Source organism: Pelmatolapia mariae, linkage group LG4 (genome assembly GCF_036321145.2).
Source record: "Pelmatolapia mariae isolate MD_Pm_ZW linkage group LG4, Pm_UMD_F_2, whole genome shotgun sequence".
In the NCBI taxonomy this organism is placed as follows: domain Eukaryota; kingdom Metazoa; phylum Chordata; class Actinopteri; order Cichliformes; family Cichlidae; genus Pelmatolapia; species Pelmatolapia mariae.
Window position 1 is genome coordinate 20483493 of NC_086230.1, and position 18399 is coordinate 20501891.

The window sequence follows — 18399 nt, forward strand, 5'->3', positions numbered from 1 at the left end:
ATGAAGTAGTCACAGGTCAATATTAGTAAAGCTGCTACTTCAACCTGAGACTCAAAAAGACAAGATTTTGAGTTCCCCATGCAGTTTAAACCAGAGGTCCATTATTAATCAAGGCACATGGAAGGTTCCACCACTAAGGCATCCAGTCATTTCCACCTTATTGCATCAGCCCCTGATAAAAGGAAACAAGTTATTAATTTATCTAAAATATTCATCTAAAAAAACAGCCTCTGTTGTTAACCCTACTGCAGAAACACTGGTGCAGCTGCAGCTAGAACACGGAGAGAGGGGCTACTTCCAATTGTGTAACACAGTCCTGATCAAAAGTTTAAGACCACTTGAAAAATGGCACAAAAAATATCATATTTTGCATGGTTGGATCTTAACAAGGTTCTACCTGGAGCTCGAACATGCAAAAAGAAGAAATGGGAGTGAAACAAAACATTTTTTAGAAGGTTAATGAAAACAACCCTTAAACTGAAACAGGCTGTTTTACAGTTGATCAAAAGTTTAGGACCCCAGTAAACCCCCCAAACAGAAATCAAAGTTACAAACATGAATTCAGTAATGAGTAGCTGTTATTGTTGATCACTTCAAAAATTAAAATAAGTTGTTATATACTCAAACTGCTTGAAATGAATAATTCAATACATCAAAAACACATTAACAGGCTTCCATATACTCTACATACGGCTTAAAGGCTATTCTAAAATCTTAAACCAGAGCAATGCACAAAGATCAAACGATTAAGATCAAATTCAACCCAGACAGTTACTGAAATGGGAAGAATAAAACCCGAACGAAAGAAGGGGGAAAACAAAGCATAACGGCAAAGCAGCAGCACTTCTGTAAGTGTATGCCAGAGAAACAGTAGTGGCTCCAGCGACTTCTACCTGTAACAGCTCGACAGGGCAGGTGACGAAGACCCGGATGTATACAGCAACAGGTGAGCTAGTGAGGGATGCTTAGATGGAAGGGCATAACCCCTTTAAAAGCAGTACCACATATTTGTTTAATATTCACATTGAAGGACATAACTTCAACATTTGACGCAAAAGTAATGTCATCCAGAGTAATAGATTGTCTCGAAGACAAGTGTAAAAATAAATGTCTTCGAAGACATTTATTTTTACATTTATTTGCATTTATTTTACACAAATAGAAACTGAAACTCTGGCAAGTAAAAACTATGATCAAGCCATTTGCATCACATTCATTTGCAAGTCGTATAAGGCTAATTCAAATACTTGAACGCCCTCCTCCCTACCATCATTGCTTTACACAGTCACAACAAAAACAAACATTACATCATGTGACAACACGGGGCAGACGTGTGTATGTGTGTGCGTCTGTGTGTTGCGGGATATTAGGGAGAAGAGCAAGAAACCAATGATGTCAATATGGAGGACCAGAAGAGTCAAGTGCATCGAAGTGCGTCTGTGTCAAAATAATGAATTGTGTAAGAAAATACAAAATTATTTTACTCATTTAAAAATTACTAAATTAATGTATTACTTAATAACTTAATAACAATTTATAAATCAATGTTTCAAAATGAATTATTAATCAATTAATAAATACTTCAAACTAAAACAGATTTCACAAAATTTTAAATTCTCAATAAAAACCTCAGTTCAAAAATAATTTTTATATTCCAAATTAGAAAAAACAGATTTTCAAGTTACAATTTAAAAAAAGAGAAATAAGTAAATGAATTCAAATATCAAGGTTTTTAATTTTCCATTTTTGTGAAAATCCAAGTTGAATTTAAAGTGTTTAATTGGATAAATAATTTATTTTGAAATATTGATTTGCATATTATAATATATATATATATATATATATACACATATATACATATATATAGATATATGTATATGTATATACTGATATGGGCAGAAGAAAACTCGAACAAAGCTCTAAAGCTGTTAAGTGCCCACCCAGGCCCAGGCTGATCAAACGACATCATCTGAGTATGAAACAAAGTGGCCAACCTCTAACAGCTGCTCAGATGGCAGCTACTAGTTATAGTAGCACCATATAATGTGATTGGCCATTAATTTGTGATTAACAATGCAATATTAAAATATATGATTATTTCTCCTACAATTCCATTCACATTGTTTGTCAGTATAAAGCTTGTATTTCGAGTGAATAATAATTGTTAAACTAGGTACTACTGTAAAGAGTTTGGGTGCCATATTTAACAGTAATTTCTCACTTCAGTCTCACATTAATTACATAACCCGGTCTGCATACTTTCACTTATGTAACATTAACCGACTTCGTCCCTTCCCACCCGGTATCCAGTAAGGGTCCTGGCCAGACCCCCCATGCTAAAACCAAGCCCTGGAATGGCGCGGCTACGTCTGCAGCCAGTCCACAGCTCGGACACAAGCATTTTATACATGTTGTACTCTGTATGATTGTGTATGTGTCAAATAAAGTTGGTTGCTTGGTTTGCTTAGTTCCCTACTCCCCATGCTGCTGCCATCCTTCTCAATAGTCTTATTACTTCTCTGATTGATTATTGCAACTCCCTCTTATTTGGTCTCCCCAATAAGTCCCTCCATAAACTTCAACTTCTTCAGAATCCTGCAGCTCGGGTCATAACTCATACTCCCTTAAGAGACCATATCACCCTAATTCTTCAACAGCTTCACTGGTTACCCATACAAGCTAGGATAAACTTTAAAATTTTAGTTCTCACATGTAAGTGCATCCATAACCTTGCCACTCCTTATCTTTGTGATCTGCTTCATATCACCATTGTTTCCCGCTCTCTCAGATCTTCATCTGCCATTCATCTTGTTGTTCCTTCTGCTCGTCTTATCACAATGGGGAACAGAGCTTTCAGTCGCTCTGCTCCTTGGCTCTGGAACTCACTTCCTCCAGTTATAAGAAAAATAGATTCCCTTCCCTTATTTAAGTCAGATTTTACTTGTTGTCAAATCTTGGTTGTGTTTTTTATTTGTGGAGTTTTTTTGTATTTTAATTAATTTTAATCTATTTTAATCTACTGTTTTATTGATTTTTATCCATGTTTATCTTTTTCTCTTTGTAAGGTGACCTTGGGTTTTAGAAAGACACCCTCAAATAAAATGAATTATTATTATCATTATTATTATTGTTGTTGTCAGTAGTGTTATTAATATGCACAGCTTGTTAGGGACATGACAAAGAAGGGAATTCCACACAAATAATTTTACCATATTCATTTATTAAGCACAAACAGAAGTAAAGGAGAAAAAACAAAACAGCTTTGTGTTTACCTATAACCAGCAAGTGACTGAAACTAGAAATAACCGCAAAAGCCACAAAAGCAGGGAAAAAACAAACAAACCCTAAATTGGGTGCCAGAAAAGCCCCAGCCTTCTTAGATGAGGGGGAGGGTGGCCGCCATCTTAAAAGAATATCACCTTACATAGGTTCCCAAACAGGTGAACTCCTTGTCTCGTAATAGATGGGAGGAGCCACTAATGATGACCTGAACAAAAGGGAATAAAACAGGCCCACCAAATAATAACAAGGCTTAAGGCCGCACAGGATGTAAAACTTATTTTTCATCGTAGGCCACATACAGCTCACTTCAATCATAGATGGGTCAAACCATCGAAACTCCAATTTCTGTCAATGTAACGATGTTTAAATACACATTTCTACACTATTATAGTGATTTCATAGTTCTACAGACGTAGCCATGCCATAAATAAAATCAGTGAAGGTACACACATCAGGGACAAGAGGAGACAAAAAAAAAAAGACTTAAAACGGGCTCCTAACTGGGAGACCAGTTTGAGGACATTAAAAAAACACCTTAGCACAAAAAAGCACATGACATGAATATTCACATGTACAACATGTAAGCACGTGACATGCATCGGAGGCGTTTGGGATGGGTGAGGGTACGTGAGTGCGTATCTGTGTCAGTGTACTTGTGTGTGTGTGTGTGTGTGTGTATGTGCATCCTATGTTCAGCTTGAGAGACTGTCCTTTCACCTTGTTAAGCAAAAGTCAACAGTCCACAGCCTACGCAGGTGGCCTTGAAGGATATGGGCAAAAGAGTCTAACTGTCCCATTATCAAGGAGAATTGTGTATAAAAATGTATAAATGAGACATTTTTTCAGAATTTTACAGTCGTTCTGAGTACTCACAGCTCTACCCATAGCTTCGATCATAGCGGGTAGCCTTGTGGGGTTTATAACAGCTGTCACTGCTTTCTTCAATTTCCAATAAACCAGGGCCAAGCCATCTCCGATCAGCAAGAATCCTGTTATCATGATTCCAAATAGGTAGATGTCTTCAATGTCCTCAGTCGAAAGTCCCGCCAGGCACACGACATGCCACTTCTGCTGCCATCGTGTATCCGGCAGGGAACGTCCCTCCAGGACATTTGAACTCTCCCGAAACCAGGCTTTTCATCGAGAAGTGAGTGTCAATTGCTTTTAGGGATCAGTTGATCAAATTCATAGTTCTTCTTTAGGTATTAGAGATCAGGACTGAGAGGCTCTTCTGGGGTTAGAGATAGAGACGACTAGATATAAGACAAGAGAAGCCAAACAGGAAAGATAAGGGAGGGAGAGGGAGAGAGATGCGTCCGCCTCCATCAGAGCCAAAGCAAGCAAACAGAATCTATTGTCTATTAAAGACAAAAACACTGACATTTTTTTTTAAAATTAACAACAATAATTTCATACTGAAGATAAAATCTTAGGATTTACCCAGTTATATTTCATCATCTGGAGTGCCTACAAGTAGATCATAATATTTCTTCACCATCTTAAGCTCTGTTGAAACATCTGAAAAACAAAACTTTTTTGAATTGTTTCCTCCCAGAGTGACACACATACGTAAATGTGAGACTAAATGAGTAATGAATTAATTTTTTAAAAAGATAAATAGACACCCTTATTGTTATCAGCTGCAAGATTGCAAAGATAAAGAGGAAAGGCAAACAATTAGAACCAATGTAATTACATCAAACTGCCCTGTTTACCTGGGAGTAAGCACTCTTCAGCCTTGAATGAAAGTCCAATAGATTCCTTCATAGTTTTCTCCAGAGTCCCCAAGACATATACCTAATTTAAAAATGTAAAGTTTTTCATCACTTACCACAGACCAAGATATTGTGCTAAGGTTGTATTTAGAAGGTTCTCAGACTGGATGAAAAGTATAAATGGAAACATACATTTCGGTATAAGTCTATTCCAGTTAAATACAGAAAAAGCCTTCAGGTGAGTTATGACTAAATACGTTCATCGTAATTCTTCGTAAAACATGACAAACCATCAAATCATGCAACTTCTCCAACATGGTATTTTCTTTTGAGTGCACGTGGTTTTTAATAGTCTCCCTCATGTTGTACAGTGTGTCTTCTCCTGTAAATGCTAAAGCCTCTAGAAAAAGACAGAAAACTCTTCAGACTTTTTATGCTGAATAATAACAAACATAAATATCTGTTTAAGTGATAAGTTGTGAAGCTCTGATCTTATTTCTTACTCTTGTAGCCTTCTTCCATAATGTTCTCAACTGTCTCTGTCAGACTGCTGTAGACTTTTTGCATCTGCTCCTGGATGATTCTGTTTAATTTTGCCTTAATCTTTTCTTCCTGAGAGAAAAAACATGAAGTATAGATGAACTTTACCTATTGTTTATCAATGGGCTAATGTATAGAAAGTCTCACTTCTTACCTCTGTCTTGAGGAATCTGAGCTGCAGTTCAGCATTTTTGTACTTTTCAATCAGAGAATCAGTGTTAAGTGTAAATGTATTGATGACTCCGTTGAATGCTCCACATTTTACTTCATTTCTAAAACAAGTAAACATTACGGTTTATAATGACAGAATTGGCAAGTTTATATGTTATGAATTACATATCCTGGATAATATTATGTGACTGTTTAGAACATGTTTTTTTTTTTTTTTTTTTATTACGGGAAGGTCTTTCTGAATTCTGCACCAATGCTGTCAATCAGACAGGAAGCCAACTTCATATTAAGGTTAACTGGTTTAACCTGGGGCTCGCTCGGGCCACTTCGGGGGTGGGGTGCCCTCGGCCTCTCGGCCTGGGGCTCGGTCACTCAGGCACAGCTGGCTGCCGGCGGAGCTCACGGGCACGTCACTGCAACCCCCCCTGGCTTCTGCTCCGCGGCTGCTGAGTGATCCCTCATCTGGGACTCTCCTCAGCTCTTTCTGGGACAGTGGCGCGGCTGCCCCTCTGTTGGTCTTCCTTGGTCTCTTGTGTTCTGGGGGCCTCTGGATGTCTGGAGTTTTGATCTCCTCCATACCTGCTTCATGCCCTGGAGGATGGGACTGTGGCCCCCCACACCCTCTAGCAGATCATTACATTAAGGAACCTTTTAAATACAAGCGCGCTCATGCTCACAGGTGTACACACAGGTGATCACACACACAAACTACACCCTTTTTGGCTCCTACCACAAAGCACACTGTGCGCTGTCGATCTTACGTGCTGCACAATAATGTTTAATATTAAGTATTTAGCGTTATATTCCCATATATCACTGTGATGTTGTTTATTCTATTACTCTCGTTTTCTTCTGCTTGTTTTCTTTTTTCTTTCCCAACAGGTGATCCAGGTGATCGATATATGTATTTTTTGTCTGCTTATTTTGTTGGTTTTTGTTTTTTGCCCTTTATCCCCGTCCCTCTTCTCCGCTGTTTTTTTTTTTCTTCCCCCTCTTTCTTTCTCCCTTTTCTTTTCCCCTGTCCCGTATCTAGCAAGTAAAGAAATAAAAATAAATAAATAAATAAAATAAAATAAACAATAAAAGGTAAATCAAATGGACCATTACGGCAAGGCTGGGATGGTCCATTTGGTAAAGTAAATCCGTTGGGCATCTTTCTTCGCCTTTAGACAATAATTCTGATGGCAAAAGAACCAAACGGGACAGGTTTAATAAAAAAAAAAAAAAAAAAAAAAAAAGGTTAACTGGTTTCCCTTTTTTTGGTTTGTAGACGCCACCTTTCTCAACGACACACTTCAGTAAATTGTAAAAAGCACCACCATTCTTTCTCTGAAACAAAAAAGAAAACACAGAATTATTGCATTTTACATTGTCATATAAAATCTGTATGTATTTTGACTATAATTAAAAAACATACATGATATAAGAAGGATTTCTTAACACCATCATCAAGACATCTTTCAAAAGCCCTACAGTTGTCTTCCATTTCTTTTCTGACATTATCAAGTTGGAGGCTCATGTTTCTCTCAAGTTCTTCACACACCTCGCCTTTTTTACTATCCTGAAAAACATTTGAAGGAATAAAACCATGAAAACCACTTGTTGGTTTTTTTTTAAAAGGTTTAATGAAATTTTGTTGGTTTTAAAAGCCACTCTCCTGTAATAAAGACATGAGAAGCAAAAATGGAGCATCAAAACCTTATGAATCAGTGAACCAATAACTTATAATTTAATAAATATAGCAAAACCAAAATCAGACACACAAACACAATTGAGAAATCCCAACATGTAAGAGAATGTTGTTGTGTATCTTTTACTTGACCTTACCACTCCTGTGGAGATGGCTCCTTGAATCAAAGACAGAATCCTGTGAGCTCGATTCACATAGTTTACTGTCTCTGAGTGACAGTCATTGAGATCTTGCAAAAATCTCTGAAGTTTGGGTACTTCTGTAAAATAAATTTCAATGTTACAATTTTACAATACACACTTATTTGAAATTAAATAATTCTTCTTTCAGTCAAGGCAAACTAAAAAAACAAGTGCATCCTATGGAGGACCAGGATTATCAAAATGAATGAATTAAAAGTGCAATTAAATAATTAAATATATGTTTCATTAATTAATTAAAATTGGAATTAATTAATTAAATAAATATTTCAATATTTATTTATAATTTCAAAGTCAGGGGGCAGGCTGATAGTGTGGACTTGGGGCAGCCAGGTATCCCAGAATGCATTTCAAAACACAAGCGGCAATGGTGGTGGCGCTCTAAACTGTAAGCATCTTTTAAAATACCCGTTTTTCTGTCATAAACTGTACTTTTAATATTGTTTTAGCCGAGAATTCAGTGGCGTAATCTTCACATATCAGGTCAGGTTGTCAACAGAATATGTTTGCAAAAGTTCTCCGATGTTTTTGGAGAAGTCGCTAGCTTTGCTAACAGTCAGCAAAGGTCTCCATCCTCTCCAGTTCCTACAAATGCATACACGGATATTATCTTCATACAACAGTGAAATTATTTTAATTAAAATTCCACCTGGTCTTGTGTCTCTGTGTTTCTGTAACATAAATAACGAGCCGACTTTTTCCTCACAACACCAGCGATCAGCTTGATGGACCCTCAGTTCACCTGCATACATGCTGCTCACCTGTCAGCTGTTTAGCACCTGCTGCTGATTCGGGAAACAGACTCACGTTAAATGGTGATCGGCACAGTTTAACTTGGGCACTGCTGCTTGATATAACGTAATGTCGGAGCAATATTCTGCACAAGATAATCAAATGTAGTTTTTTTCCTGAGCGCAGAGCTGCTGGAACTTGTTTCCGAGTGACTGACATGGGTTAAACATGACAAACGGGATTTACAGAGAGTGATGGACACTTAGAAAACTACAGAGCACCTCATAGGCGAACCCACTTTATCAGCAGCTGATATCGAATCAACGGCACACAGCTTTAATACCTCTGCTGAGTTTTAGCTCTCAGTGAAGGTTAAACACCAGACATAATTTACTCAGGTTCTGTCTGTCGGGTCATGTTTACTTCACTGTTTTATTTACAACTGAGCAAATCGGATTGGCTCTGATTAAAGTTTTAAAGTTTTAGCTCTCACGTCTTTGGAATAGTCTGATAAAGATGATTTTCTGTAAAAGAATATCGATATGACCCGTGACGTATATGACCGTTAGATTAATTTGATGCTGCCAACACTTTGTGCCTGCCCTGGGAAACCCTGGGTTAACTTAGAGAGCTGACAACCAGCTTCGTGTGAGCATTTATCCTGGTCCCAGTGTTAGGGTCAGTGATTCCAGAACACTGAAAAATATCCTGGATATGCTTAAACATAATTTTAATGTTAGTTTTAATTCAATATTGGCGACTGAAACAAGTATGACATATAGGAACATCAGGAGATAAAGACCCGATAGATATAACCTTAGTAAAGGAAGTTGGTGTTCAACCTCCAGTCAGCTGGAGTTATGACAGTTGTGCACCAGGACCTGAGCTCGAGCACTTGCGAGCAGGCCTATCACACGCTTTGCCATGAAACTGGGCTGGACAGACATTTTTCAAATCATCGAAGAACTTTTGCAAATAGGCTCTATCTTGACACACTAACCAGATATCTGAAGATTAAAACATTACATTCTCAGCTAAAAAAATATTTAAAGTGTATTTGGTGACACACAAACTGGGTTTTTCAAAGTACAGCTCAGTTAGTTTTTACATGTCATTGTTGGCGCAGAGAAACGCCCACTTAAAGAATAGCCACCAGGCCAAAGCAACGGTTTTGACTCGAACAGCATTAACCCCGCCCCCTAAAGTTGATGGGTGAGACTGACAGCTAAAATAAAATTCATGAAGACAGTACCAGGGCCAAGAGTGCCAAAATAAATGTAAGAAATACATAATTAAATAATTAATTAAATGTGTCAATAAATAGCTGATCAAATGTATAATTAATTAAATAAATGTTTGAATAAACAATTTATTACATGTTTTAAATGAAATGAATGGGCATTTAATTAATTGTTGTTTTGGCTTATTGGCCCAATGGTATATTTAATTAGTTAATTTGGTCACTTCTGGCCCCCCATACTTTCAGTTATTTCAAAGGAGACTTCACCTACCAGTTTCTTCTGGACTTAAGTAGTTTTGTTTTAGGAACTCTTTGGAGCTCACTGTGAACACTTTGAATCTGTCATCAGTGAAGTGTTTCTAGGGAAAAATGTGATTTGATTTGAAAGCATTCTTGCAACTGTGGAGAGTCTTTGCATTAGATTTTCTGTCAGGCTACAAAACTCACCCTAATGTTGCTTCGCTTGTTGAATTCTTTCTTTATTGCATCAGTGACTTGCACGTTTCTTTCAGTGATTAGATCATGGACATCAGCTGATGAACTAAAAGAAAAAAATGTATATGTATATATATATATATATATATATATATATATATATATATATATACACATGTGTGTGTGTGTGTGTTCTGTCCACCATCATCAGTTTGCAGGAGGTTTTGTGGTTTTGGCTTTTAGGTGGAGTTGTGGGGGACTCCCTTTGTGACCAAGCTGAGCTTTGCCTAGGTGGCTTTTGCACACTATTATTATTTGTATTAATCTTAAAGCATTATGAGACATGTCAGCATGTTCTCCTTGGACCATGATTTGTTAGGAAGTTTCCTATAATCTCATAGATTTTGTACCCATACATAAAGCTACCATAATGCCATCATTGCATCTCTTTCTCCTCCTGCTCTTGTTTTATTCTTCAGCCCCTCTTGCTGTTCCAAACCCTTGTCTGTGCCTCTCCTAAATAACTCAATTTCCTTCTGACCGGCAATTCTCTGTTCATTACTCAGTCCACCTTATTTAGTAAACTTTATAAAATTGTCTCAGAGTCTGAGGCTCCTTTTGACCCAAATGTTCTGCATTCATTACAAAAAAAGGCTCAACTCTGTGCTTTATCTCACCTAGCTTGATTTTAAATGGAAACACCCTGTAGTTGATCATCATGCATCCTTAACTTACAGATCATCTGAATCATCAACAAGATCAGACTTGGTGCAGATAAAATGAATTTGCTGACATTCGCCACCATTTCCAATCAGACTACTGACACTTTCCAGGATCTCCCAGGCCTCTTTCTCTGATGCTGCTTGATTAATTTCAGTCACAATCCACACAGTAGAACAATTTCCAAGTATCTGAAAGGAGAATAACATGTTTCAGTGCTTCATCAAAAGATGACATTACTGTTCGCACAAGAACACAGTATAAGCAAAGAGCAGTAGATATGAATTACCCCTTTCCACATCTGATCTCTGCTCTTGTTACAGTCACCATTTCCAGGAAGGTCCACAAGTGTGACATGCTGGAGAAAAGGATTGTTTGGCACCCTGACAGTCACACACTTCACTAGTGGCCAAAACCACTTTTTTGCTTCATTACCTTCTTCTTGTTTTGAATCACTTCGTGTGTACTTGACAACTTCTGCACAGAGTTCATTAGCCTGCAATAAAAAACAAAAGCAAAGTAGTGCAGTTTAATTTCAGTCCTCAATGCAAGTGCTTTACAAAATCCATCAAAAAGTCAGTGACTAAAGAACAATTAATTAAAGAAACTGGATCACTGAAGCTTGAGTAATTAGTTTTAAATTTTAGATTTAAATGATTTGATTGTGTACAAGCTGTACACGTATGTCTATCACAGAAGTATGGGATAATGTAGCTTCTCCTTGTTTTATATTGGACCAAGACAGTCCCCCACTCTGAGGGGTACTGGGGGGAAATTCAGGTAACAGTAATTTCTATGGAAATTGTTGCTTTCTTGAACTGTTTAAAACGATCAACCATTTGATAATTTAGAAAAAGGATCATTGCCAGCCACAATTAAAATGTATTTAAGAAGTTATTTAGGAAAAGTTTTATATTCTTTATAACTAGTATTGCTCTTAGCAGAAACAACTTTATGTGGGCATGTTGCAAAGTTGTCCACAAATTTGACACATTAAAAAGCTACTTTACACTGCTCCCTTATTCAAAAGGGGGTACCTCTGCGGGTAACTCAGCATGTTTTGATTGACAGAGTTGTACGCCCTTTTGCCTTTCCTGATGCAACCGACTGTCAGACATTAACTTGCTAAAATTTCTGGCCCCTTTAATTCACTTTTTGCCAAAGGTGCTCAGTAGTGGATTTCTATGAACACATTTAAAAGTCACTAGAAATTTAACATGTGAAAAAGCCAACTACTTAATTAATTTTGCTGTATATATATGATAGATATAATGTAATATGAGAGTTTTTGTCTTACCGATTCACATGTCAAAATCTTCCTCTTGGATTGGAGAAATTCTGGAATTGCTTTGAAATATTTGCTCTTCATGAGGTTTTCAGAAGACTTTTGTTTCCATTCTTCTCCATACACTGCTGACAGCTTTTCCACAGCATCAAGATAATCATCATTATCTTCCATTTCGTGATCTCCATTTTTGCAAAAAAACTGATGAAATGAGCACAACTCATCGTTCCATTCCTAAAATAACATTTTTACATATTATTTATTGAGGCACGTACCCAGCCTTAAGCCCCCAGAACTGCAGTGTAACACATGATTTGGTTTTAAGTAAAAATGAAACTTTTATAATTCAATTTACCTCTTTTGTGATGAACTCAATTTCTGCCTCATACTTCGAGCTGTAGGTGTTAGCTTCCAATTTAATCATGACTGAGGTGCATGCGTTGACACTTCCAGAGGGTAAAATATTCTTCTCTTTGATGATGGCATTTATTAAAGAGCTCTTTCCAGCCCCAATTTTACCAAAGACGCCAACTAGCTCCCTCTTGTCTGTCTCCAAATCACTAATCTTTTTCCTGTTGAACAAGATTTTAAATACGGTTAATCGATTCAGTCATGAAAACATTTTCAAATGTAATTAAAAAGGTTTAAAACAATATTTTGACATCACTAATGCATAAAAGAATAGTGATAGTCATTATAGTATATAATATATGTCATTATAGAATATCCAAAGAATTATCATTAGATGTTTCAGTTTTATACACTTATTCAGCTCATTGTTTATTGTTATTTTGGTCCATAGCTTCCTTGTTTGTCAGCAAAAGTGCTGATGTTTCCCCAAGAGCTAGTGGATGACATATTTTATAAGTCTAAGTGGGATACACATTAAAATTCAGATGTTCAAGTGCTACTAAAGCAGTAAATCATCTATAATTTGTATGGTTGTTAGTCAGAAGTACAACTTAACCTCCGAAGACCCAGACTCTTTCATGGCATGCATTTTTAATTTCTCTTTGCTATTTGGGCTGATAGGGACCTGATGAATGTAAAAACAAAGAATTAGCTGATTTTTTTATTTTTACCTGATTATTATTTTTTTCTAAAAATTGGGATCCACATATCATTCATTTTGATAGAACAGTGGCAGTATAATGTCCTCGTAAGTGGATATCAGACCCTTGAAGAGCAGAATTTAGTTTTATTTAGTTTTAAATAAGTTTAGTTTTAATTTTGGTCTGAACAACCCAAAATGTGATGTCTACATATGTGGACGCCAGGTCCTAGGAGATTAAAAATAGATAAAGAACCAACATACCAAACAGACTGACACTAGAAATAAATGGTTGAATATTGAACCAAAAGGATTTGAGACGAAGCTAAAAATAAACTGATTTGTTTGTGAAACCTGCACATGGTCATGAGTGGAACCATGCACATATATTACAAAACATAAAAAACTAAGGCCCATTCATTAAAAAATATGAAAACTTAATACTCACTTCAAGAAAGCACAGAGCTTGTCTTGGTGATGTAGTCTGGCATGTACAAATGTCATGATGCTTTTTGCATCAGACAGTATGATTGATTCTGTGGGCATGAAAGTAAAGAACTATTTAGCAGGATTTCTAAACTAGCATTTAGTCAATGTAAAGTCTCATAACAACAACAACAAAAATTTTGTTCACAAAATTCACAAAAGTGTGAATTAGAGTATATCAGGAGCATAATGTGACAACTTACCGACAGACATTAATAAACCATGCAACATGCTGACTGTTAAAATTTGATAGCAGCCCAAAGAAAAAGTAATTTCTAACACCAAAGCAGAAACTGACTGTGGCGGGGCGTGGGCGGTGGTGCCGCGACAGGGAAGGCAGACGCACCTGCGTGGCATCGTAATCACTCTTCACTAGCTTAAGAATGGTGTAGGGTCCTGTAATGTTGTTGTTGTTGTGGGTATGTGTGGAAGTGTATTAGATCAGCAACCATAGATAAAAGTATGTTGGAGAATGCAGAATTGTGGTCACGTCATGCCTCATTCCTGCCACACCGACATTTTATATTTTGGAAAATTTGTCCTGCACAGAAATTTAACCCTATAGTGGCTTCAACTGTAAAACTGTTCAGAAAGAGATGTAAATACCTACAAATCCCGACACAGACAGACGTTGTCGCTTAGCTGGTGGCTGTAACCTGCTGGGGTCACTTTGAAGATCCGATTTTCTCTTTCCTGATTGGCCAAAAACAAAAAAGAAAGAACAAAAAACGTTTCTCTCAGCATTGAAAGTTGATCTCAAAGTTTGATTGTACAAAATAGTGCTGCCTTTAAAACAGATTAATGAGATGCAATAAATAAGATGCATGTGTCTCACCTGTATCACTTGTGGATGGAAAGACCTGAGGATGAAACTTAGTTATACAGATAATTATTCAACCAGCAGACTGATGAAGAATACATTATAATTACATTCCTGCTTTTTAGTAAACATCTCATCCTATGAGACAATTCTTTTTCCTAATTAAGTCTCTATCACGCAGACCTGTAGAGACGGTCGGTGAACCCCTACAGCAAGTTGTAGTTGCTAGGCTAGGTTAAAATGTATATTAACCGACCCCCTATGAATTAAGTTTTTAGATTCAGTCTCTATCAGCCAGAGAAGGAGCTTTACTTTGTCTCAGGCAGTTGGCCCAAATCAGATTTGTTGTCTAAAGGCGAAGAAAGATGCCCAACGGATTTACTTTACCAAATGGACCATCCCAGCCTTGCCGTAATGGTCCATTTGATTTACCTTTTATTGTTTATTTTATTTTATTTATTTATTTATTTTTTACTTGCTAGATACGGGACAGGGGAAAAGAAAAGGGAGAAAGAAAGAGGGGGGAAAAAACAAAACAAAACAAAACAAAAAAAAAACAGCGGAGAAGAGGGACGGGGATAAAGGGCAAAAAACAAAAACCAACAAAATAAGCAGACAAAAAATACATATATCGATCACCTGGATCACCTGTTGAGAAAGAAAAAAGAAAACAAGCAGAAGAAAACGAGAGTAATAGAATAAACAACATCACAATGATATATGGGAATATAACACTAAATACTTAATATTAAACATTATTGTGCAGCACGTAAGATCGACAGCGCACAGTGTGCTTTGAGGTAGGAGCCAAAAAGGGTGTAGTTTGTGTGTGTGTGATCACCTGTGTGTACACCTGTGAGCATGAGCGCGCTTGTATTTAAAAGGTTCCTTAATGTAATGATCTGCTAGAGGGTGTGGGGGGCCACAGTCCCATCCTCCAGGGCATGAAGCAGGTATGGAGGAGATCAAAACTCCAGACATCCAGAGGCCCCCAGAACACAAGAGACCAAGGAAGACCAACAGAGGGGCAGCCGCGCCACTGTCCCAGAAAGAGCTGAGGAGAGTCCCAGATGAGGGATCACTCAGCAGCCGCGGAGCAGAAGCCGGGGGGGTTGCAGTGACGTGCCCGTGAGCTCCGCCGGCAGCCAGCTGTGCCTGAGTGACCGAGCCCCAGGCCGAGAGGCCGAGGGCACCCCACCCCCGAAGTGGCCCGAGCGAGCCCCAGGTTCCAGGCCCGGATAAGCAGCCACCAAGGAGTGAGCCGGTGTGTACCCGGACGCCCACCCCCAGACACAAAGAACCACCAACGCATCGATGTCTGAGGGCGTCTGCCACCGGCAGGGGAAGTGGTGGGGGGAGATAGGCCTCCAAACCTTGGAGGGCCTGAGATGTCCCCAGAGAGGTGGCGTCTGATACCCAACCTGACATATAGACACAGACATACAGGCACACTCAAATACAAACATCCATTCCCACCCTCATGCTCTCATAGGCAATTACTCCACACTCAACCAATGTGGAGACAGACATAAAGAGACGCTGTACACACAATCACACTCCCCAAGCGTACTCTAAGAACCGGGTCTAGGTACCCTTGCCCCTGGAGGGGGAAACTGCACCCAGACCCAGGTGGTGTTACCCTTTTCCCTGCAGTGGGGAGAAGCAGACTGCCCCGACTCCGCAGCAGCAGGGAGGCCCCACACACCAGACCCCAGTCGGACGGCCAACTCCTCCTCCTAGCCCCCCCGCTCCAGCAGGCCGCAGAGACCGGGGGTGTGAGAAGACTCCAAACCTCCCTCTACCCGCTCATATGTAGTGTTGATGTATATGTGTTCTAAGGTGCAATTAAAACCCAGGAGGGCATGGAGCTACCTGCCAGAGAGCAGCAGGTAAGCGCATAGCCCCTCCTGATAGCCCTCAATGTCTACGTGTATTTAAAATTGAGAGGTGGGCAACGACGCCAGGGGTGCGGTGTACACCCTGATGGTAATTTGGAGTCCGTGTTGTGAGCCCACCCCCAAGATCCTAAATGTATGTGTTATGAGAGTGTGAGTAATGTGAATGTCTAAGTTGTGAGATAAAATTGAGGCAGAGGCAGCCAGAAGGGGACAGAGGGGGGGGGATGCCTCCTCTGCACCCTGGTGACACACCCCTACCCCAAGGCCCTGCATGTGTGGGTGATTGTGGTGGAGCGGGAAGAGGGAGGCAGCTGGAGATGGGGAGGGAAGAAAGGGAGGGGCAAGTGACCCCTCCCTGGGGCCAGCTCCCCCGCTGACCCCAGTAGGCACCCCCATGCTCTGCAACCCGCCAGGGAAAGGGGGCCCAGGCCCATCCGGACCAGGGCCCAGTGCAGCAGCGCCGCCCGGCCCCACAGAGCCCGGGACAGCCCACCCGACCCCACTACAGAGAAAACTGCACCCACCCCATCATCCACTCATCTTCCAGACTACACAAGACAATAGATGCCCAGGCTGAGATCTTCCTCCACCTCTCCTATATCTCCCCCTCCTGCAGAGAGAATTCCTGAGGAGAGGAAAGCTAAATCCAACATGAGTAACGCGGGAGCAGGGAAAAGCAGAATGGAGAACTGAGAAAAGCAGGAAGAGGAGGTGTTTGTGCAGGTCCCATGGCTGAAAGACAGGTAGCAACCTGCCAGACAGTGTTTGTTTTTTTTGTCTTACACAAGCCAAAGGGATAAAACTTTACAAATGTTATGGGTTAAAAACAAGACAAAAACACTGTTTTATGTCTACTTACAGTAAACTGGAAAACAAAACATTAAAAAAGAAGAAAAAAGAGGTCATCACAACAGACAGCTCAACATGTTAGGAATCTGCTCACTTACACAGTTTGCATAGTTTTAACACTACACCATCCAGCTGCTATATCTATATATCTGTATCTGTATCTATCTATATCTATATATAGATATAAAGAGATAGACATATAGATATATAGGTATATATATATATATATATATATATATATATATATATATATATATATATATATATATATATATATATATATACCTATATATCTATATGTCTATCTCTTTATATATATATATATATATATATATACACTGGTTTGTTACTTATTTATGATTTTTGGGGATGTTGACAAACCCAAATTTTTCAAATGAAGCTCATGCATAAGGAAGACGTTCAATGCTTAAATTAGTCATTATTACTTATGTCAGGGGTTCTTAACCTTTTTTTTTTTTTTACCTCGGGGCCCAACTTTTTCACTACAAAGTGGCCCAGGGCCCATTCAGATGTTAACACTGTATTCAATAAACTGAGGTTGCTTTTGGTTTGATTTATATTTAATAACTAAATCAAATGTACTTCATTTTGACAACTAAAACCAAATAAACATGATGATGACATAACGCAATGTAATAATCACAAAGACATTTATTTATTACTTGTATGTGAACCTGGACATAAAACAAAATGCCAAACAGGTCAACAATTCATGGAACAAATCCAACTACAAGTAGAAATTGAAAGGCTCGAGTCAAGCTTAATAATAAAAAATAATAATTCAATTTTACTACAGCAAAAGAGACAAGAAAAAAAGGGACTCGTCTAGTTGCAAAGAGAAAAATGTAGTACTTTTTAGTCTTTCCAGAAGCTGATGCTGTTTGTCTAAGACCATGTCTGTAATACGGTAGCTCAGAGTTTCGTTTGAGAGTGGGATGGTCAGTAGCTTCTTTGCAGCAGCCTCTCCCATCAGCTCATGGCACATATATACAGCAACAGGTAAAATCAGTTCAGTGCTTCGTTGGGTAGCATTAGTCCACACTTCGCACACTGGGCTCTCAGGTCCACCTCCTTTCCTCTGTTCACAAACACATACTTCAGGAAGTCAAGCTTGTACTTGCGCAAAAATGTTGCCGTTTTAGAAGGGGGGTTGTGACTTTTATCTTCATTTTTGCATTTTAAGAACTTCTCCATCTATTTTGGTATTTGTAAACAGCGGGCAGACTGTCTTCCTTTGCTTGCTTATTGAGGCTGATTAAACAAC

The 18399-nt window shown here is 38.7% G+C and overlaps 1 protein-coding gene and 1 pseudogene across 1 annotated transcript; both read right to left on the minus strand.

The window, feature by feature from the left end:
* LOC134626740 (nuclear GTPase SLIP-GC-like) overlaps nt 1-2410 on the minus strand; it is a 32741-nt pseudogene extending 30331 nt beyond the window's left edge.
* A 1005-nt stretch (nt 2411-3415) lies between these two features.
* Nucleotides 3416-18105, minus strand: LOC134626741 (nuclear GTPase SLIP-GC-like). Its single transcript, XM_065470694.1, has 19 exons — nt 17988-18105; nt 14148-14240; nt 13510-13603; nt 12366-12582; nt 12023-12244; nt 11015-11221; nt 10741-10916; nt 10018-10111; nt 9842-9929; nt 7550-7657; nt 7296-7328; nt 7126-7256; nt 5935-6065; nt 5692-5809; nt 5501-5609; nt 5255-5397; nt 4998-5079; nt 4156-4415; nt 3416-3487 (listed from the first exon to the last, which is right to left on the minus strand). Exons 1-19 carry the CDS (start codon nt 18103-18105, stop codon nt 3416-3418), a joined length of 2496 nt encoding a protein of 831 aa, XP_065326766.1.
* Nucleotides 18106-18399: the final 294 nt, after the last annotated feature.

What these genes read in the sequence shown, in the direction of transcription:
- LOC134626741 (XM_065470694.1), bottom strand. Translation starts at nt 18,105, where the DNA reads ATGGGAGAGGCTGCTGCAAAGAAGCTACTGACCATCCCACTCTCAAAC. An exon ending in TTGAGTTCATCACAAAAGAG is followed by an intron (nt 12,245 to 12,365) that starts GTAAATTGAATT and finishes ATGTTATTTTAG; the next exon opens with GAATGGAACGATGAGTTGTG. An exon ending in TACGAAGAATTACGATGAAC is followed by an intron (nt 5,080 to 5,254) that starts GTATTTAGTCAT and finishes TTTTTAAATTAG; the next exon opens with GTATATGTCTTGGGGACTCT.